The 20227-nt window shown below is 38.9% G+C and overlaps 2 protein-coding genes across 2 annotated transcripts; both read left to right on the top strand.

Annotated features, from left to right (window-relative positions):
• The first annotated feature begins 314 nt into the window (after positions 1-314).
• On the top strand, positions 315-4160 carry fbxo36b (F-box protein 36b). Its single transcript, XM_026314227.1, has 4 exons — positions 315-411; positions 2287-2395; positions 2993-3165; positions 3496-4160. The coding sequence occupies exons 1-4, from the start codon at positions 316-318 to the stop codon at positions 3769-3771; spliced, it is 654 nt and encodes a 217-aa protein (XP_026170012.1). The 5' UTR covers position 315; the 3' UTR covers positions 3772-4160.
• Positions 4161-11085: 6925 nt separating this feature from the next.
• Positions 11086-17148, top strand: grk7a (G protein-coupled receptor kinase 7a). Its single transcript, XM_026313614.1, has 4 exons — positions 11086-11682; positions 12813-13268; positions 16239-16519; positions 16812-17148. Exons 1-4 carry the CDS (start codon positions 11086-11088, stop codon positions 17146-17148), a joined length of 1671 nt encoding a protein of 556 aa, XP_026169399.1.
• The last annotated feature ends 3079 nt before the right edge of the window (positions 17149-20227 follow it).

The following is a 20227-nucleotide window of genomic DNA, read 5'->3' as shown; positions in this document are numbered from 1 at the left end:
GTCTCCAAAATAAACACAAATTAAAAATGAACATGAGGTTATATAATTAAAGCGTAAGTACTTGTATTGAAACTACTGAGATCTAACACTGAGTGTACTTAATAAGTAACTAATATCAAATACTAGGTGAACGTAACAGTTATATTGAGAAACAATGGCCAGTGTTTCATGAACTCAACTAGCGTTAAGTCCTATTAACCACCGTGATGCAGACTTCTTATAATTTCCAGACGGTGGGTATGAAAAGCTAAATGCTAACTCTCCACTGCTCCAGCTGAGAACGTGGCGTTGCCATGACAACGGAGACACCTTGACATGGCGTCCCTTATAACAGACCCGCTGTTTGAAATCTCTGACCGGGGTCCTGCGCCTAACAAGAATTTCTATTATTTTTCAGTCACCAAGTCAGATGTAAGTATAAGTTTATATTTTGTCAGACGTGTTATGAGGTAACTTTTTAAGTGTTTCTAGCTTAGCGTTAACGCCAAACGCAACAATAACGGTAACCTAGCGTTCCCCAACGTTAGAGCCACAGGACTAGCTAGCTAGTTAGTTAGCTAACGCCAGGTAAATAATGATTTCATGTCATCTGTATTTTCTGCTAGATAGGCAGCTCAGTAGACGCATTCGTCAGAAATAAGTTAGTTAGCTACACTCCAACAACGTTTGAATGAGCTGCAACGTTAGTTATTCTAAATAAAAGTCAACAAAAGCAATAATGGTAAATAAAAGAGAAAAGCAACAGATAGCGTTAACACATTTTTACATAGCGTTAACGTCAGCCCATAACACATAGGGTGTGTTGACAGTAATGCTATGGCCGCAGGAAATTGCAGCTACCTTAACTTTATCTCAGTAGTTATGTTAAACCAGGGGTCTCAAACTCAATTTACCTGGGGGCCGCTAGAGGCAGAGTCTGGGTGAGGCTGGGCCGCATCAGGTTTTTCCACAAGAAAAGCTTTGTTAAAAAAATTCCAATCTTCTTAAATCTCTTTATTTTTATTTTTTAACACAAAATAAGATAAAAAATAAACAAATTAAGAATTAATAAGAAAATAAATCAATCAATCCGTAATAAATAAATAAAATAATAATAATAATAATAATTAGATTTCTCTAGTCTGTGACTATATGTGGTTTCTATTTCTTTCAAATGTCTGTATTAACAGTTTTTTAACCTTTAACCTTCTTCTGAACATGAATTGTCCTGAATGACAACTCTTGTGTATTGCACACTGGATGCGCACATTCTGTACCCGCGAGCTCAATTTCAAATCAAGTTCTGAGCTGCAAGATGGATAAAAATAAACTTAATTTATTATTATGATTATTTAAATATATTTGTAGCTGTAGCTTTTGAACGTTAATCAGTTAAAATAATTGGTGGTATGATCTGTTAAGTCTGTTATTGTTTTGTTGTATCTGTTGTCTAGGCAACTACATTGTAAAAGCTAACGTTAGCTAGCCAGCCTGAGTGAAAACGTAACCAAACACCTTGTAAAGTTTTTTTGTATTTTAATTAAACAGATGTAGTATTCTATTTTAGTTTCGGTTTCAGTTTATAATATCTATTTTTTATATTTAACATTTTTATGGTAATGAATAATGCATAATGCACAGTGTATATGCAAAATAATGATCTGATCTGATGAAAATAAAGAAAATAATCCTGAATTTTAGATAATAAGATTAAAAGGACTACGTTTATTATACATTTAATTATGTGTTTACATTTTTGAAAACAAATACAAGTAGCTAACTAGTATTTTGCAGCAGTGGTGTCTTTGTATAATGTATTAACGACAATTTGAGAGAAATATGATGTTATTTAATATAAAACCATGCAGAAGGCGCTCTGTGGCGCGGCAGGAATTTGAACAGCGTCCTGAGTCGTAGCTGGGCGCCACGGACAGACGCTGTACGGCACCGCCGGTGTGCGTACACTAATAATTTTAAAGACGTGGCGTGACGGGACGCTGCGTTTCTCGTTCGGTGTGCGACCCCCTTAAAGTGCCATACATATCAAACTTGCAGGCCGCAAATGGCCCGCGGGCCGAGAGTTTGAGACCCCTGTGTTAAACTGTGTTCTTACTCCTGTTGCTTTCTATTTCACTGTGGTGAGTGTGTGCATTTGTTAGGTGTTCACTTTCTTTATGGTCTATTTGTGACAGCTCTAACGATAGTGTAGATAGTTAAAACATGCATGCAAGCAGAAAGCTGTGGGTTTCCATAGTATGTTAAGGTTTCTCTCTCATCAATTATCCATGACTGACTTGGCGTTTCCAGGTGATATGGAGATGGTGGAAAATATCTGTGAGATCTGTAGACAGACTCTCCAGGCCTGGGGAGCTGAGGGAGTCTCACGAGGACTTCTTGGATGACACTAGCCTGCAGAGTAAGGACTTCATTTTTAGGACTGTGTCTAAAACATATCAAGCAAATTTTACCATGCTAACCTCTCAGTTCTTTGATTTATAAAATGTATTTTTATAGCTCATTGTTGGTGTATAATCCATTAATTTTAAACAGGCGCTATACTCATTCCAGTCACAAATACTGTTGAATATAATAATAAAAAAAGCAGTAAGCCATGGATAGTGCATCCATAGTGGCTTTGTACCCATAAGTTTGTGTGTGTATTGTGTTTTGTTTATTTTTAAAAATACTTAATTTCCAAATCCTGTGCATAAGTACAGTGAGCAGGATTACTATTGCAACAACACATCATCACTAGGGTAAAACTAACCACGGCGGTCTAATCCCGGCTCACGTTTAGGCTTTAAAAAATCTTACACAGTATATAAAATCATTTTTAGGAAGTTCTGTTTACAGTAGCCCTGTACAAAAAGTGATTGTTTTTATTTTACAGTAACTTGGGTGTATGTTGGTCTGTATTCAGATTCTAATTATGTTTGCCTTGTAAATAATCTGTGTGACAACAAATTTAATTCTTTAAAATGAATGAAAGTTAAACTAATTGGCTTCTTCCCAGGTGAGGTCAGTACTATTTTCGGTTGTCGTATCTTGGAGTACACCAAGGCTTTGTGTCAAGGCCACTATGATTATCTGGACCACCTGTCTGACTCCTTACTTCTGCGGATAATAAATTATCTGGAGCTAGAGGATGTTGGTCAGCTTGCACGGACATCACGCAGGTTTAGACAGGTGAGTTCCAGATATGTATAGAGATATGCTTTAAAAAATGAACTAGATTCTGAAATAAGACACTGTCTACTGTTAATGAGTTTTGCACATTAATCTACACTGAATAACCTATAATGAGTAAAAGCATGTTGTCAGAAATGTTTGCAAATATATTCAAAATTAAAAACTCAAATCTCTCATTTACAAAAGCTGTACTGTGTAACTGAGAACTGAGTACATTCTGAAGCCAGAAACGCCAAAGTAATTGTTTAATAAACTATGCACTATATGAGTACAATTTTATAAAATTTTCTTGTAAAATTGCCTATAATTTTCACCTCTGCTCCTAAGCTGTGTGGGTCAGAGGAGTTTTGGGAGCAGGCAGTGCGGCACCGCTGCAACACAGTTTCAGCTGAGGTGGCATCTCTGGCAGTTGAGGTGGGCTGGCGCAGCATCTTCTTCACCAGCAAGCTACAACTGCAGAAGTTGATCAGCCGCAGGAAACTGAAGGCTGAAGAGCAAGATGAAGGACAGATGTCTGACCCAGATACAAACACAGAGAAATCTCCTGATGAAAGCTCAGAGACAAACCAGATCTCTGCTTCTGATGAGAGAACACTAACCTAATGCACTGAGTAATGCACTAAGCAATGGGAGTGAAGGCTGCAGTTCAGAGCTAGACAAAAAACCAAGTTAAGCATTTATTTAATACTGCATGTCTTGTGTTTAAAGTGTTACACTGATTTTCCATTTATACACAGTCTTTCAATTTAAGACTGGTTGTGTCTTTATCTGAAGAATTTTATCTTTTATTTTGTAAATGTAAATTATTTTGTGTTACACACTATCTTGTTTTTTGCTTTCCCAACTTCTAAAAGACTGTTAAAGGAGTTAAAGAATGCCATGTGTGAAGGATCTTTGCAAGGAAGCAACTGAATTGATTGATAAAACTACAAATTGACATATTTAACATTTAATTTGCAGAGGTAATTGTCTTAGTGTACTAATATTTTGTAACTGACAAACTAAACAACCAAAGTGTAAATGACAGCATTTGCAATTGGCAGATTTTAGCTTTTGATTTTTAAAATAAACATTCAAAAATGTTTAAATGCATGTTTTCACTTTGTTATTATGGTTCATTGAAGGTAGATTGATAGGCAAAAAAAGTAAATTTCTTATTAAATCCACAAAAAAGTATTCAGAAGTGGTTCTGAATAGGCTATTGTCTGCAGTCACTGTATATGTAGGAAAGAATAAAAGTTTTTTAAATACAATTTTGAATTTGATATGTTAGTCTTAGTCTTTACTCAAACAGAGGGGTGACAAAATTCACTTGGTTACCAGTTATTACAACAGCTGTGCAATTAATCCTACAGCTGTGGTGGTTATATTGGTCTTTTTTTTCATTGAAACTTTTAGCTTATAGAGTTCCAGATATTTTGCCCACCTAATTTTTCTCATTAAAACCAAGAGAAATATTAGACATGTATGATGCATTTAACAGGGTTTGTATTATTAGCTGTAGAATTACATGGAATTGGCAAATGAAAAATGTAAATATAAATAGACTTGCTTGGAAAAATAGGGAAAATGAGCTTACTGTCTCCTATGGGCCTATAGATAAATTGTCACATACAGTCCATCCTGTTGGAGCACATGAATGAAATCCCCTTCCACTAAATTGTATCAAGAAAAAACTATTCGATTTTAAAGTCCTCCTAAAAGCTTAAATATGATTTTGACCTAATGGACAAGAATAATAGCTGCATAAAGAATTTGGGTCATATTTTAACTGAAAAGGAAAATAAATCAGGGAGTGCGCAATTGGCTGCCATTTCTAAACAAAAATAGTGCAGATAGCTGCATAATAGCGAAATGTAAACATTTAATAACAAACTTGGAAAGAGGTTTTATCGAAGAGGAAAGGTGGAAAGACATATAGGGTCTGATGATAGATGGCCATTTAGAATTGCAGTGGGCAAATTTACACATTGAGACTTTATTCACAAGTTAATACACGCTTGTAAAAATAAAAAAGACTCATGGATAATTACTGTTGGCGTCAAAACAAGCAGACACTTTTTAATTTAATGTACACACTGGACTATCACGACAGACTTTATTGGTGCTTCATTACTGATTGCTGTTACTGGAAAAGTCGGGCAAGCTGTGTTTGGATGTGAGATGTAGCCAATGTTTTATTGTTTTAATAAGAGAAATATTAATTATTCGCTCTATGTACCCAGATTTGTTGTGGGCTACATGTGTTGTGTTTTGTGTTGCATTATGTTTGTTAAGTTATCTCTCGGGAACTTTCATAAACCCAACTTCAAATTTAAAAAGCTGAGAATGATGTTGCCATGGCAACATACCATTTGACATGTGCTTTTATTAAGGAAAGTTTTCCACACCTATTGTCTCAGTCCACTGTGGTGAATTTGTTAAATGTATATTTTCTTTATTAACGGTAACTGTTGTTCAAAGAAAAGCCATAGCTCTTTAAAATGATACTTTTCAGGTGATATGGAGATGGTGGAAAATATCTGTGAGATCTGTAGACAGACTCTCCAGGCCTGGGGAGCTGAGGGAGTCTCACGAGGACTTCTTGGATGACACTAGCCTGCAGAGTAAGGACTTCATATTTAGGACTGTGTCTCTGTGTGTAAAACACGTTTCACAAATTTTACCATGATGATTTGATTTGAAAATGTGTGTTTGTAGCTCAGTTTTGGGATACAGTACAAGTGGCTTTGTGTCAGTACGATTATCTGGATCACCTGTCTGACTCCTTACTTCTGCGGATAATAAATTATCTATAGGTAGAGGATGTGGGTCAGCTTGCACGGACATCACACAGGTTCAGACAGGTGAGTTCTGTCTAGCTTACCTTCACAAGTCTTGTCTACTGTCTCTCATGTGAATACCTCATTATAAGTCAACAGTTATTAAATCTAAAGTAATTACGTATTCTTTAACAAATTGGAGACTATATCAGTTCAACATCATCTGTTCTTGTAATATTGCTTGTACTTTTTACTTCTGCTCAAAGCTGTGTGGGTCAGAGGAGTTTTGGGAGCAGGCAGTGCGGCGCAGCTGCAAAACAGTTTCAGCTGAGGTGGCGTCTTTGGCACTTGAGGTGGGCTGGCGCAGCATCTTTTTCAGCAGCAAGCTACACCTGCAGAAGTTGATTGGCTACAACATGACTGAGGAACAACATGAAGGACAGATGTCTGACCCAGATACAAAAACAGAGGACACTCGATGAAAACTCTGATTCTGATGGGGGAGCCCACCCTAGCATTATCCCCAATCCTGGCACTGAAACTACCGACCTTGACTCGAGTTTTTGCTGCAGTGTTGACCCTGTACCAGAGGCTGGCTGTGATTCCAGCAAGCCTTTGTCAGATCAGGTCTGGGAGGACAAAGTATCATCAGGTGGAAGCACTGGCGAAGAAGAGTGCACAGGAACACTGGTAGAGGAGACTGCAGAGCAGAGCCAGACAGGTTAAGCCATTTATATAAATCCTGTGTTTCAGGGTTACTGTTATAATAATGTGTATATTATATTTTATTTATTCATGTTTATCATCCTAAAATGAGTTGTGCATTGATTAGCTGATAAGTATTTTGTTTGCAAAATGTAAAATCATTTTTATTCATGTTTGTTCAATATTATTATTATTGAGGTTGCTCTGTATAAACACCAAAAGACACAACAGGACAGTGCAGAATGTATTATCTGTTTATTATAATATGCATGTTGTAGTGATCAATTCTGTAATTAATATTGTTTTTATGGATAATATACAATTGTGCTCTCTGTGAGTAATGACAATTAACTAATTTAGAGTAAAATCTCAATATCTACATAGCAAATTAGTAGGTTGATGCTCAGCTTTACACAATGGGACACAAACATGGTAAGTAATGGCAAAGTAATTGTTATTGTAAATGCATGCTTAATAACAGATTAATATGATGACTTTAATTAGGAGGTTACATATAACTAGTTAACTTGGAAAAATCTATTAAGAAAATAATCAGCTTGCGTATAATTAGCAGTTAATCCCTTACTGGTTCCATTCTCACTCACTTTGCAACCAGGCAGAATTTTATGTAATTTTCTTTTTCTGATCTGTCTTTTCATTTTCGTGTCTGTTGACTATGTCGAAGACACAGATAATGTCTGTGAGGTAGGACAGAATTATAAATGCTGTGCTCTAAATGAAGAAACCGTCCCCTAGGGGGCACAAGCTACTAGTGCTAATGGTCCATCCTGTGCTCAGCTGATGCTGACATCATCACTATCATGAGTCGGGATTAGGCAGAAGTCAGTCGAGCCACCTGTACTACTGGCCTGCAGTGTATCTCCTTAAAGGGACACGTCACCTCTGATTTTACGTAGTCTGTGCTGGTGACTCAGAAACTGGCTCTGCTTTGTGACCAGAGGACATATCTAATGTTTAGGTGTTATGGTGTTCCTACTGCTCCTGAAAAATATCTCCAGCTAAGGGAAGCCATTCACTACGGACTATAAAAGGCCATCAAGAAGTCATCTTCCAATAACTCTTGCCTCATCCAACTACATTAGTAATTTATGGTCATTACCACCACACTGACTATAGTTCCAGTGGAAAATTTCTGGTTACAGAGAAGCACCATTCAGACCATAGCCAGAGCTCCCTAAATCAAGCATTTCTAGCAAACTCTTTGTACATAGTTGGTTCCTTATGCTCTGTAAGGGAGATTTACCTGTTATCTGATCCAACTTAATGCCAGATGGTAATCTGGTGGTGAGCTCATTTCCTCTTTTCATTCTTCTCATTCATCACCCATCTTCAGGTTAGGATGCCAGTCACTTCAGTCACACATCATAACTGTTACAGTTTTCAGGATGAGCGTTGAAGTCTTCTTGTTTCACATAGTAGTCACCATCGTGAGCCATCTTTACCACCTGACCTGCAGGGTCATATGTGCCAAAACCAGTCAGGCTTCCTTTCTGTGAGGATCAGTCAGAAAGAGACCTTTACATCTGCCAGCTCCACACCTGACTGCCACCTCTCCCACTGCCACCCCATCAGATTTCAAGTTTTGCTTAAGCTCCTGTGTCTGGGCCATGTCTGGTGATTTACACCCAGCTGCTATCCTTCATCTTACATGAAGTGGGGTTCCACATTGTGTTTTTCACTTGTACCTGGTTCAGTTGTGAGAGTTTCGTTGTAGCTTACAAGGTGAGTGCTATCATCCCAACTTAAGCCATATTTGTGCAGCATAACCATTTAGTGATTTAAATGACTTGATAACTTACACCAGATGTTTTTTGTGTTGTATCTGGTTCTATTTACTTAATTACTAAGAACTCCCAGAAAAATCCCTGTTCACTGTATTCCCCACCTTCATTCTCCACCTCTCTGTATTTGTCACTGCTCTAGTGTGAATATGTTATGTCCACTGCCTGTAGAAAACTTGAGAGAGTCCATAGTAGCATGGAGCCAGACAATATAATGATGATGTAGTGGATCATGTGGGAGATAGGATGAGAATGCTCTGCCTATCTTTACCTTTACCCCAGCCCCAAGTTAGGTTAATGCTTTAAAGGTTATACAAACAGAATTATAAAAGATTACATATCTAATTCAGAAATTAACAGAGATGCATGTATGTACTGCTGCATGATTTCTCAGTAACTTTGTAGCTGGTTCCTCTTGGATCTTGAAATAAAGAAGGCAAAGCAGAAATGTGTTAACATTACAAAGTAATCCACAGCAAATTTGTTCATGCAGCCACATAAGTAGCAACTGCAGCACCTTCCTAGATGATTTTACTTTGTGTTGTAGGAAAAGTTGCACCAGATCCATCTTTTTTGTAGAGTCCCTTTTAGTACTGGTCACTGACTTCTCTGTTTCAGATGAATGTGAAGGGCTGTGTTTTATGTTTTGACTTATGCTATACATATCTTTTAAAGAATACATGTATTTGTGATGACCCTTTGAAGTCAGGTACATGGCTCAGCAGGGATCCTCTGTAAATAGGAAACACATAGAGTCAAGTGTTAGCTCTCAACTTACTTTTCTCCACTTCCCTGACTTGGTAGAAAGTAAAACCTACATTCTGGCCTCATCATCCTCTCAGGAGACATACACTATGAGCTTTACTGACACTTTGCTGACATTTACAGCAGTTTTCTTTAAGTGGTAAGATGCCTCTTTCTCTGTAAGTTTTTGAATTTGTAATAATAATTAGTAAATACATTGCAAGTTAAGGTTCTTATCCATTAATCAATATTGTAATTACACTGATTTGTATAATTTCTTTTTTCAAAAAACATATAGACTAACATCCAAATTGATGGTTTTGTGTGGGTGTTAGATTGCCCTTTTGTAATTCAAAAGGTCATAATCTGGAGCTCTACAAGGAATGCCTTTGCACTGGCTGCTTGGGACCATTTGAGAATGGATTAACTAATATTATTGAAGTTTTATTGTACTGAATGAACTAACATTACTTAGCTGTGGGGTTACTGCCAACAGCAACAAAGTAAGGAAAATGACTATTCATCACAATATGTGTAATAATGAACACCTGTCCAGTGTGGTATATTATTACTTAATCATATATATATTAAGTTAATACATATAATATATACAGTATATTTATACATGTAGTCTAATTACATAAGTATAATAAGACAAGACACTGAAGAAGATAATGCATGTTCAGATCTTAAAATACCTGTGGTACATACCTTTGGTTACAATAATTAGCTTTTCTTCAGGTATATAGCAGATCACAGGATCTTGGTTTAACCTCAGTTTTGCCACATGGATTAGGTCATGTGCCAGAGGCCTTTTAAAAATGGACCAGTAGAAAGGAGCTCTTCTGCCACATTGATCTGATCGAATAAGTTGACACTTTATTTTAACAACCAATGCTACATTGTAAACTTACATCACAGATGTGTAAAGTGGTATTCTGGGATGATTATCATTACATTTCATATACATCTTGGTATAAAAAGATACAGTAATTGGAGAACTAATGTTACATAGGACTTTTGCAGCTTATTGTTTCATGTTAAAAGTTGTGTCATGGTAAGTTGGTGGTGCTTATTGATGAATGTGTTGTGAATGTGTCATGAAAGAGCATGAAGAATCATACAGATTACGAGTAAGCTCTTGAAAGTACCCGCTGTACTGAAACTGAGAGGAGGATAGAGAAGAAGCTGAGTATGTGAGGGAATATTATGCCATATCTTAGAGTGGTGCTTATTATAACTGTCTAAGTGAAAGGCTTCAAATGCAGTCTTATTTTTTATCCTTACATAAAAAATGTATGTAAATATCAAATATTAATGTTACTTCAGTTTCTCACAATGTTCATTAGAGGAATTTCCAACAAGTATTATGAGATATTTTCAAAGCTGTCTTGCTATTTTAATAGCTGTTTTACGATTTCCTTTTTGTTTCCTGGACTGTCTCATCAGTAAATATACAGTCGACAGAATCCATGGGACCACTGTTAAACACTAAGGAACATCATGAACAAATATAGAGGGCTAGAAAGCCTCTTAGGACAGAGCCCGCTTACGATTCCCTTTCGGTGCACAGCATCCTTGAATAGACCACACAAAGATCCTTAAGCCAAAATCCCTCCCTGGTATTTAATTCTAAATGAGTAATTACTGGGTGTGTCAGTGTGTCTTAGGTTTGCAGGTAGGCTGGGTGAAGTAGATCATTTGCACATTGGCTTTGGAGCAAATTGCACTCACAGGAAGGCACACATTCTGAGACGCCACACTGGTTGAAAGAGGGTATCTGAGACGCCACACTGGTTGAAAGAGGGTATCTGAGACGCCACACTGGTTGAAAGAGGGTATCCCTGGGAAGCCAGTAAAGAACCCAGTCACTTAGGGGGAACAAACCATACACAGCTGCCAAAATGTGTGACATGGGGGCACTGGATAACCTGGTGGCCAACACGGCCTACCTAAAAGCCCAGGGTTCTGATGACAAGGAGATGAGAAAGCGCCGTCGCAGCTTGTCTCTGCCCAAGCCTGAGCAATGTGCTGCAATCCGAACTTCCATTGAAAAGGACTTTACATCGCTTTGTGAAAGACAGCCTATTGGCAAAAAGATTTTCCGAGAATTTTTAGCAAGTAATGCTGAATTCAAGCTTGCTGCAGATTTCTTGGATGATCTGTATGATTGGGACCTGGCTGAAGATGCAACAAAAGGCCAGGCTTGCCAAAACATCATCAACACATATTGCAAGGCTGACTCTAAGAACTTCCTGTCCTTTCTTAGTCCGGAGGCTGCTGACAAGTGCAAATCTGTGACACCTGCCAACTTTGAGGAGGTGATGAAAACCAAAATTCAGGAAGGTGTTAGAGAATTTCTGAAAGACAAACCCTTCTCAGAATACCAGACCAGCCCATTCTTTGATAGATTTCTCCAATGGAAAGAGTATGAGAAACAGCCCATCAGTGACAAATACTTTTATGAGTTCAGAACTCTAGGAAAAGGAGGCTTCGGAGAGGTAAGCATACAAATGCATCTATATATAATTTCAGACAACCATGACATTATACAAATACAAGACCACAATGAAGAAAATAGTGATTTGTTTTGATATAACTAATGACATCATCCTTCACATGCTCATAGGAACCCTCATTAGTTACTGAGATCAAGATATCATTTTCAGTAAAGAAAAATAACAAATCAGTAACCAAAAATTGGAGGTCATTCAATAGTTTTGAGGTCATTAGTTTTAAAATATGAAGAGCTATGTAAACATACGAAAGAGCCAAAATGTCTGTATGTGTAATGGAATGTAATCCGGAAATCGAAAACAGCGTGAAGGTCTTGTGAATGCAATAGTTTGTCATGATAGTTATTTAAAAATTTTGAAGCTGAAGAAGATGCCTGTAGATAATTCCTGTTTTATTGTCTTGATTAAAAGTAGCAGATGCATTTGAGATGTAACTGATATACAGCTTAAAAACTGAGGGCCCACGATCAACCCCTGAGGAACCAAGCTCTTGGCAATAAGCCTGTGTCTTGGCAGAAAGCCTAAGTATACAACCCGATTGAAGGTGTAATTAAAAGTTATGCCACATGTGTAAATAAGAATTTCTAAATCTAAAATGAAAGGTTTGTAGGATGTCATTTAAAACCATGGTTAAGGCTGTTACTATGAATCTACAGTGGTTGACTAAAGTAACTTTGCTTGACAAAAAAGCTTTTATGCTGGACAATCATTTTAGACACTGGGTAGTTTAATTTAACTTTTTGCAGTTTATGATCCTAATCTTCTGTCCATAGAGAAGGCATGACAAGTAAAAGTTAAACTTAAAGATGTGAATGAGACACCTGGTACTGGACCTGGTTTACTTATTGAACCAGTTTTCTCGCCTTTAGTCCTACCAGCAATTACACATCTGTGTCAGGCAAATTATTTGCTTTACTGTACTAATACTGAAGTAGAGGATCTTATTTTTACAGCATTGTTTTCATTCACTTTCAAACTTTCAAACAGAGAGGTCTGTCTATTAGCCTGGTACCTTTGGGCCTTGATTTGGGTTCCAATTAATTCTACAAGACAGCTGTTCGGAAATCAGTAATAAAAAAGTCATTCTTTTCAACAAATAATTTGCCTTTCTCCAGGTATGTGCTGTTCAGGTGAAGAACACAGGCCAGATGTATGCCTGCAAGAAGTTGTGTAAAAAGCGACTGAAGAAGAAAGGTGGTGAAAAGATGGCCTTGTTGGAGAAGAAAATCTTGGAGAAGGTTAATAGCCTGTTTCTGGTCAACCTGGCCTATGCTTATGACAACAAGACCCACCTGTGCCTTGTCATGACCCTGATGAATGGAGGAGACCTCAAGTACCACATTTACAACATAGGCTATGATGGCAAAGGTGTGGACAAGGGCATTGAAATGAAGCGCATCATCTACTACACAGCACAGATCACCACTGGCATTCTGCATTTGCATGAAATGAATATCATATACCGTGACATGAAGCCTGAGAATGTGTTGCTGGATAACCAAGGCCAGTGCCGACTTTCAGATTTGGGTCTGGCCATAGAGATAACGCCAGAGAAGACTGTCACTCAGATGGTGAGTCTATGTACACACAACAAAGATGTTCTAGTTGAAAAGGGAAATGCTGCTCTCTTCACAAACAGAATAAAGGAGTAGACCAAGTTGCACTCCAAAGCCATTAGGGTGCTGCTATCATTAAAGCACCTACTGTAGCTGGATGATGTCAACAATGATAAAAGGAATAATACGATTTTATATCATGATCAAATAGTTCTACCCCCAAAGTACCATTTCATCTATTAATCATCCAGTCTTTGAAGTTCCACACACCAAATGTCAGGCAAAAATCGTCTCCTGATTCTGTTAGCCTATGTGGACCTGATTTTTAAATCAACAAGAATGACACTAACTCACAGAATAAACCACTGAACAAAAGTGCTGGGTGATAGCTCATCTACATCTCCATTTGTCTGTGTTCATTTATTTGCACGAGAGGTTGGGGCTAAAAAGTGATCTCAGGCTCTTGAACTGCATGTCAGTCTGGGTGGTGTTTTCACTTTAATTCTGGACAGGGAATTACTGGCTTGCTTACAGATCTGTGCAATGAGAATCTCTGAATCCATTATGCAACTCATTTGAATTTTTAGCAGTCACAGTGTACCTTGGCCATTTATAGGGCACCATTATGTGTATGGGCTATGTTAGAGCCCAGTGCTTGTTAAAGTAGAAATCAAAAAGTGTAAGCGGGTTTGCTCCAGTAACTTGGTAAACGGCATGTAGTTGTTTCCTTAGAGCTGTTATATTGATAGAGCTCTTCCCCACAACACTTAAACACTGTAATCTGTAATTCTTCTTCCACTGAGAAAGAGAAACAGGGATACCAAGTAGTTAATGAGTTCAGCTTGATGTTTCAAGGTGGCTGAGCAGAAGACTTATTGCATCTATTCGGGATAACCTGCCAATGTGTAAAAGACAATGTTATCAGTGTGACAGAACATTATGATGGTCTGTCAAACCGATCACTTAGTTGTAAACATGAGTCAGGTTAGATCAAAAACATATGTAATTTGAATGGGGTGTCAGATAATAGCTACAGTGTAGGCCAAACTTAAGGATGACCTGAAAAATGATGAGGAATGCTGCAATAGGGTTTCTTCAGGACTTACTTGCAGTAGCAAAGAGTAAGCTCTCAGCTCTATGAAACTCCAGTAAGCTCATTATCCAGAACTCTGATGCTCCTCAGCCAGCCAAAGTGACTGGGCTAACCTCCCACAGGCAAGGCTGGCTTTGGTCCCCTAATCTGCTTAGTGGGCATTACACAAGTCTGTCCCTGATTAGATTGACAGATCCAGGTAAAAACTTACACTGAATATGTTTAAAGATGTTAGTTTGTAAAGAAGGGGACTATAACAGTGCTGAGACTTATTCAGAGAGCTCTTCGTCATATGGACTGAGATCAGATTAATTCTGTTCTTAATTCTGTAACCTGTATGACCATATATATACCAACATACACACATACCTGCTGATGTTTGGCCAGTGGAGTATCATGTCATCAGTCAGTCTGAAGGGTCTATGCAGGCACATCTGTGGCCAAATTGTGGCAGACGTCTTGGAATAAAGCACACATCTGGACTTACTAGACATGTTTAGTAATCACAATCTGTCCTGCAAAAAAATCTTTAAAGGTTTTATGACTACAACAGCAGATGTTGTAAGGGCTTGTTAAATGACCCACACTCTTTTATGTGGTATTAAAATATACTTAGTATTTAGTCTAAAGGGGCCACAAAAGAACAGTGCATCTTACAGTCCTTGTAATACCTAAATAACACTTCACCTGTACTAACCAAGAGATCACCTGAACAGGTTTTTCCAGCAGGGCTTCTTCAGGACCTACTTGCAGTAACAAAGAGTGAGCAGTAGGCTTTATGCCAGTTTCCTGTGTGTGTGTCACTATATATTAGAGAAATGGCTGTGTCGTCTGGCTGTTACGTATTTCTGCAAGTAGTGAAAGCATTCCACAAATGGCCTTTACATAAGAGGCTGGACAACTCTGGCAGTATGTAGACAAACATGACTCTTGACAGGTAGTAGGCTTAGCATTAGGACTAAGCTCTTGGTCTGAGGCAGCAGGTGAGGTCACACAGGGCGAGGGAGGGAAGACAAGGAGCAGAGGGGCAGAGAAAGAGTGGAGAAAAGAGAGAAGGATAGAAGTTAAAGAGAGAAGATTACTTGATTACGGTTTTTACAAACCAGGGAACTGACCTGTCTAACCCTTATGAATGAGGAAATATGAAGGTTGTCAACATTAATCATCATATAAAAATACTTTCTAGGTAGGAATATCTAATGGAAGGATATATCTCATATATGTATCACAAAGGTGGCCCTATACACTTAGCCCCGGTCCTGATCTTGACTACCCTCAGAGGCAAGCACGGTGGGGCCTAGTTAGTACTCGGATCAGAGACCACCTCGGAATATTAGGTGCTGCAGGGGCTGGGCATCAGGCTGTTAATCTGTTCCCATAAAATATCAGTGCTACAGGGGAGCAGCGACAGGCCAGAAGATAGGCCAGCTTATTTGGGGATCTTTGTTGCAGCATCAGTGTCTCCATGTGGGTCAGCATAGTGGGCCCTATCAGCACACAGGACAAACACTGAGAAAAAGAAACTACATAGACACGGTGATGCAGTAGTTAGCACTGTCGCCTCATAGTAAGAAGAGTCTGGGTTTAAACCCAATACCCACACAGATGTGTACATGTTCTCCCCTGTCTGCATAGGTGTTCTGCACATACTCCCACAGTCCACATGCAGGTTTGGTTGATTGGTGACTCTAAAAGGTGTCATCCAAAGGTGTGACTATGAGTGTGGTCTGAGTGTTTTCTATCCCTACATGTCAGCCCGCTTCTCGCCCAGAGTCAGCTGGGATTGGCTCCCATGACCCCCTGCAGGATAAGCAGTATAGATAATGGATGGATATGCACCTATCTCATTGCTCCTGTCAATCTTCTCTACTCCTCATCTTGCACTCCTCCAGGCTGGCACTGGAGCATATATGGCCCCAGAGCTCCTGACAAAAACTCCATACAGGACGTCAGTGGACTGGTGGGCCCTGGGCTGCAGTATCTATGAGATGGTGGCAGGGTACACACCTTTCAAAGGCCCTGAGAGCAAGAAGGAGAAGGTGGAGAAAGAGGAGGTGCAACGTCGCATTATCAACGAGGAGCCCAAGTGGGAACACAAATGCTTTGATGCAGTTACTAAGGACATCATCCAGCTGTTCCTCAAGAAAAAAATTGATGAGCGCCTGGGCATGAGGTCAGACTTTCTTGTATTGTGTCTAACTATTAAAATAAATATTCTCTGTAAAACCATTACAAGGCTTACAACAATGGTTCAGTCCCAGTTTGGTTTATTAGAATTAATTAAAAAAAACAAAACATCTATAATCAATTCCACATGTAGTTTCAGACTTAAAAAGATGCTAATTTGGTAGGATAGTTAGTGAAATAACAGTGGATGCTAGAAAAACCTTCACTTTGCTCCAACCACCATGTTGCATGAACTTGTGTAGCCACTTTGAGAAGTATATTTTTTGCCTCTTCATTAGGAACAACATGGAGGATCCCAGGAAGCACGAATGGTTCAAGACTATCAACTTCCCCCGTCTGGAGGCCGGGCTGGTGGAGCCTCCATGGAAGCCCAAGCCTAACGTTGTCTACACAAAGGACATCGGTGACATTGCGGAGTTCTCTGAGATCAGGGGCATTGAGTTTGACGCCAAGGACGAGAAATTCTTCAAGGAGTTTAACACAGGCGCTGTGCCCATTCAGTGGCAGACGGAGATGATTGACACTGGACTGTTTGACGAGCTCAGTGATCCCAACAGGAAAGAGGGTGGTGGTGGTGATGATGACAAGAAATCTGGGACATGCATATTGCTGTGAGCCCTTACGTTTAATATCATGTCCAGTAATAACTCACAATTATTACAAATGCAAATGCACATTAATACGTTGTAAAAGATTGATCATATTTTACAACAGACGTGAGCGCGAGCATCTTTGTGGCGAAAGATGTACCATCCCTCTCTAGAAAGGACGCTCATGGTTTATAAATCTACTGTATTTGAGGCAACGTTCAGTAAAACATGGAGGATGTGATGATGTATTTATCATCTCTCTGATTCACAGCTTCTGTTGCACACATAGTAGTCTACGTATAGTAGACTAGTAATACTTTGACCATAACTAGGAGTGATTTTTATGATGTTTTCAATAAAGATAGAAAAATAAGTTAAGGGCTCTTGTGCCAGAAATACTATGTAACTTTATGAGAAACTGTCTGAAACAAAACAAAGAAACTATTTTTTCGACAGGGTTCCCTTATGAAACAATGCCATTACATTCTGCATTAAACCTGGAACTGGAACACTGAGACATTTGGATGTGTAGACATTTAAACAATATTTCATAGCACTACTCACCTTATATCTTTTACTGATGCCATCATAAGGTCACAGTGTCTCTACAATGAAAAGTGCTTTTTAACTACATGTGAAAGAGACAGTTGTATTGTTAAGTATTATATGCTGTGATCTTGATTAAGGTTGGCCACTAAATTTACATGTAGGTGGTTTCCATCCATTGATTATCTATGTAAGGGTGGGGGTGGGGGCTGGGTGAGAAGCAGGGTACACCCTGGACAGATCACTACTCTGTAATAAGGCTGACATATAGACACACATTCACACCTACAGGAAATGTAGTCATCAATTAACCTGAGCCCGACCTGCATGTGTGTGCACTGTGTGAGGAAGCTGGAGTATCAGAAAACCCACACAGACACAGGGAGAACATGCAAAGTCCAGGGTCGAACAGGACTTGAATCTGCCACCTTCATGATGTGCGGCAACAGTGCTAACCACTGCTGAGCTGTGCCGTCTCAACTGATATTTTAGTTTCATTAAAACCATAAAAAGCAATTGTTGCTATTGTATGTCTTGTATATAAGGAAATATATCTATAACTAGGCACAGAGAGATGTACAGAAAAAATGTACAGAAAGTCATTTAAATTTAGGATTGATTTTAAAGAAAATGATGAATACTGAACACCTTGTCACTGAGTCCCTCTGCTGTTGGTGCTATGAGGCTCAACTTAGTGAGAAATGAAGGCTCGTTGGCTGTTAATTACTGTGTATGGAGGAGGTACATTTAGAGGAATTGGGGGCAATATATTCCTGTACCAGGAATGTGTAGGTGGCCCCACCCACAGCCCTGAAACACTGTGATACTTCAGGGCTCTTTTCTTAGTTTGAGATAAGTGGACTGATATTAGCCAGGTCATGAAAAAAATCCCACCTTTGTGGATGTTAAGCTGAACTTAGAGACTTGGTTTAGTTTAGGAAATCTTTGTTGTTCTTGTTTACCTGTCTCAGGGTATTCATTTGCTTTTCCAGATCCAGAACTTTCCAGACCTTGGAGTTGAGTTTTTACAATTAATATTAATATGGTATAAATATATACAGATAATACATGTCCTTGTAAATACAACATGAGACAACTGATACTATAGAAATGTGAGATGTAAAGCAGAAATTTCCATGAATCTCAAACGATTTGAATAAATTAATATATATGTCTTAAAACGTGCGTCTTTTCTTTCTATGTTTGTCCCAATGCTTTTTTTAATTTTATTTTTAGGAACACATCTACAACCAGTGTCAGAGAAGGCCCAAATTTTTCCCTGTTCCACTTGTTCTCTGGACTATATATAACCACAGGGAAAGTGCTGCCGAGGACTCTGGAGTAAAACCTAAAAATATCAGCTGTATTAATCCCTTTCAGGATGCTGACTACAGCCAGGCTGTCCTCCAGGCTGCCACAGAATACCAAGTTAAACTCTTAGCTGATAAGGCGATAATCAGTGTTATCTTTGCGCCTTCTTTGCTTAAATCAGGCTCAAATCCCTTCAGGTTATCGAGCGTCTCCTTGTTTCTGGCAAATCAAGAAGATAGTCCTAGAAATTGGCCAGTAGCTTGTGGATGCTGAAAAGGTAAATTGACTGATGGAGTTTTTTGAACAAAACCTTAGAAAATAACAGTAGAAAACATTTAAACACTGACACATAAAACACAAGTATGGCCTTTAATGTGCGACCCGTGTAGATCCTACAACTACAACCTTTCCCAATTTATTTTCTTAATTCATCTGTTGGGTATTTGCTTTTTGTCTCCAACACCACTTGTTTACAGCAGTCTCACTCAAGGACGCTAAGAGCTTAGTGGATACTGGTTGATGTTTGTTCTGACTAAACCCCAAGAGATTATCTCACATATAGCAGGACTTGGGCACAGACTGCTGTTGACAGTGAGGGACAGAACTACCGCTGCCTCGGGGCTCTGTGGGAGCTGGACGGAGAGAGGTGCTGTGAAATTAGAGCAGACAGGTGTGATCCAACTTCTAATAGTGACATGATATATTCTGACTTCTACGGCCCGTGCACCCTCTGTGGGCATAGTAACAGGTACAACCGTTCCCATGCCATTTACGCTTCAGTAAACATCTAAATAATTAGAAATATAACTACACTTGCGGACAAACATGCCCGGGTTCAAGCCCCAAACATAACCTGTGAATCAAAGGCTCATTTACCCTGACTGCTGGGAAACCAAGCGCTTTGTTTAATAAGGCTTAAACAGGTGGTTACAAATCATTGCAAGTGTACTAAACGTTTGAACTAATAGTAACATTTTAGTATAGACATTAAGCATCTAACCACCAAACTTATTTACCAGCGGCTGTGGTCTGTGATATTGTGGAAAGCTGGGCCCTATTTAACTGTGTGGATTTGTCTACATCAATTTGTGAAGCCAGAAAAACCACAAGATGCACAAACAGGAAATGAAAAATGCCTCACTAACCTACTCAGGTCTGTGCATCTGCTCAGTCCTTATGGCAGCACCATGGCTGAGCCACACTTTCACTACAAGATTGCTCCATCTGTCTTGTTTCTGGCTCCCTCA

Source organism: Mastacembelus armatus, chromosome 17 (assembly GCF_900324485.2).
Source record: "Mastacembelus armatus chromosome 17, fMasArm1.2, whole genome shotgun sequence".
Lineage (NCBI taxonomy): Eukaryota > Metazoa > Chordata > Actinopteri > Synbranchiformes > Mastacembelidae > Mastacembelus > Mastacembelus armatus.
Note: the sequence above shows the minus strand (reverse complement) of the source record. Positions and strands in the feature narration are given on the sequence as shown.

Excerpts from the sequence above, each read along its gene's own strand:
- fbxo36b (XM_026314227.1), top strand. The coding sequence starts at position 316 with ATGGCGTCCCTTATAACAGACCCGCTGTTTGAAATCTCTGACCGGGGT. Across the intron at positions 412-2,286 it reads TTTCAGTCACCAAGTCAGAT|GTGATATGGAGATGGTGGAA; the intron begins GTAAGTATAAGT and ends TGGCGTTTCCAG. Across the intron at positions 2,396-2,992 it reads GGATGACACTAGCCTGCAGA|GTGAGGTCAGTACTATTTTC; the intron begins GTAAGGACTTCA and ends GCTTCTTCCCAG.
- grk7a (XM_026313614.1), top strand. The coding sequence starts at position 11,086 with ATGTGTGACATGGGGGCACTGGATAACCTGGTGGCCAACACGGCCTAC. Across the intron at positions 13,269-16,238 it reads AGAAGACTGTCACTCAGATG|GCTGGCACTGGAGCATATAT; the intron begins GTGAGTCTATGT and ends GCACTCCTCCAG. Across the intron at positions 16,520-16,811 it reads GATGAGCGCCTGGGCATGAG|GAACAACATGGAGGATCCCA; the intron begins GTCAGACTTTCT and ends CCTCTTCATTAG.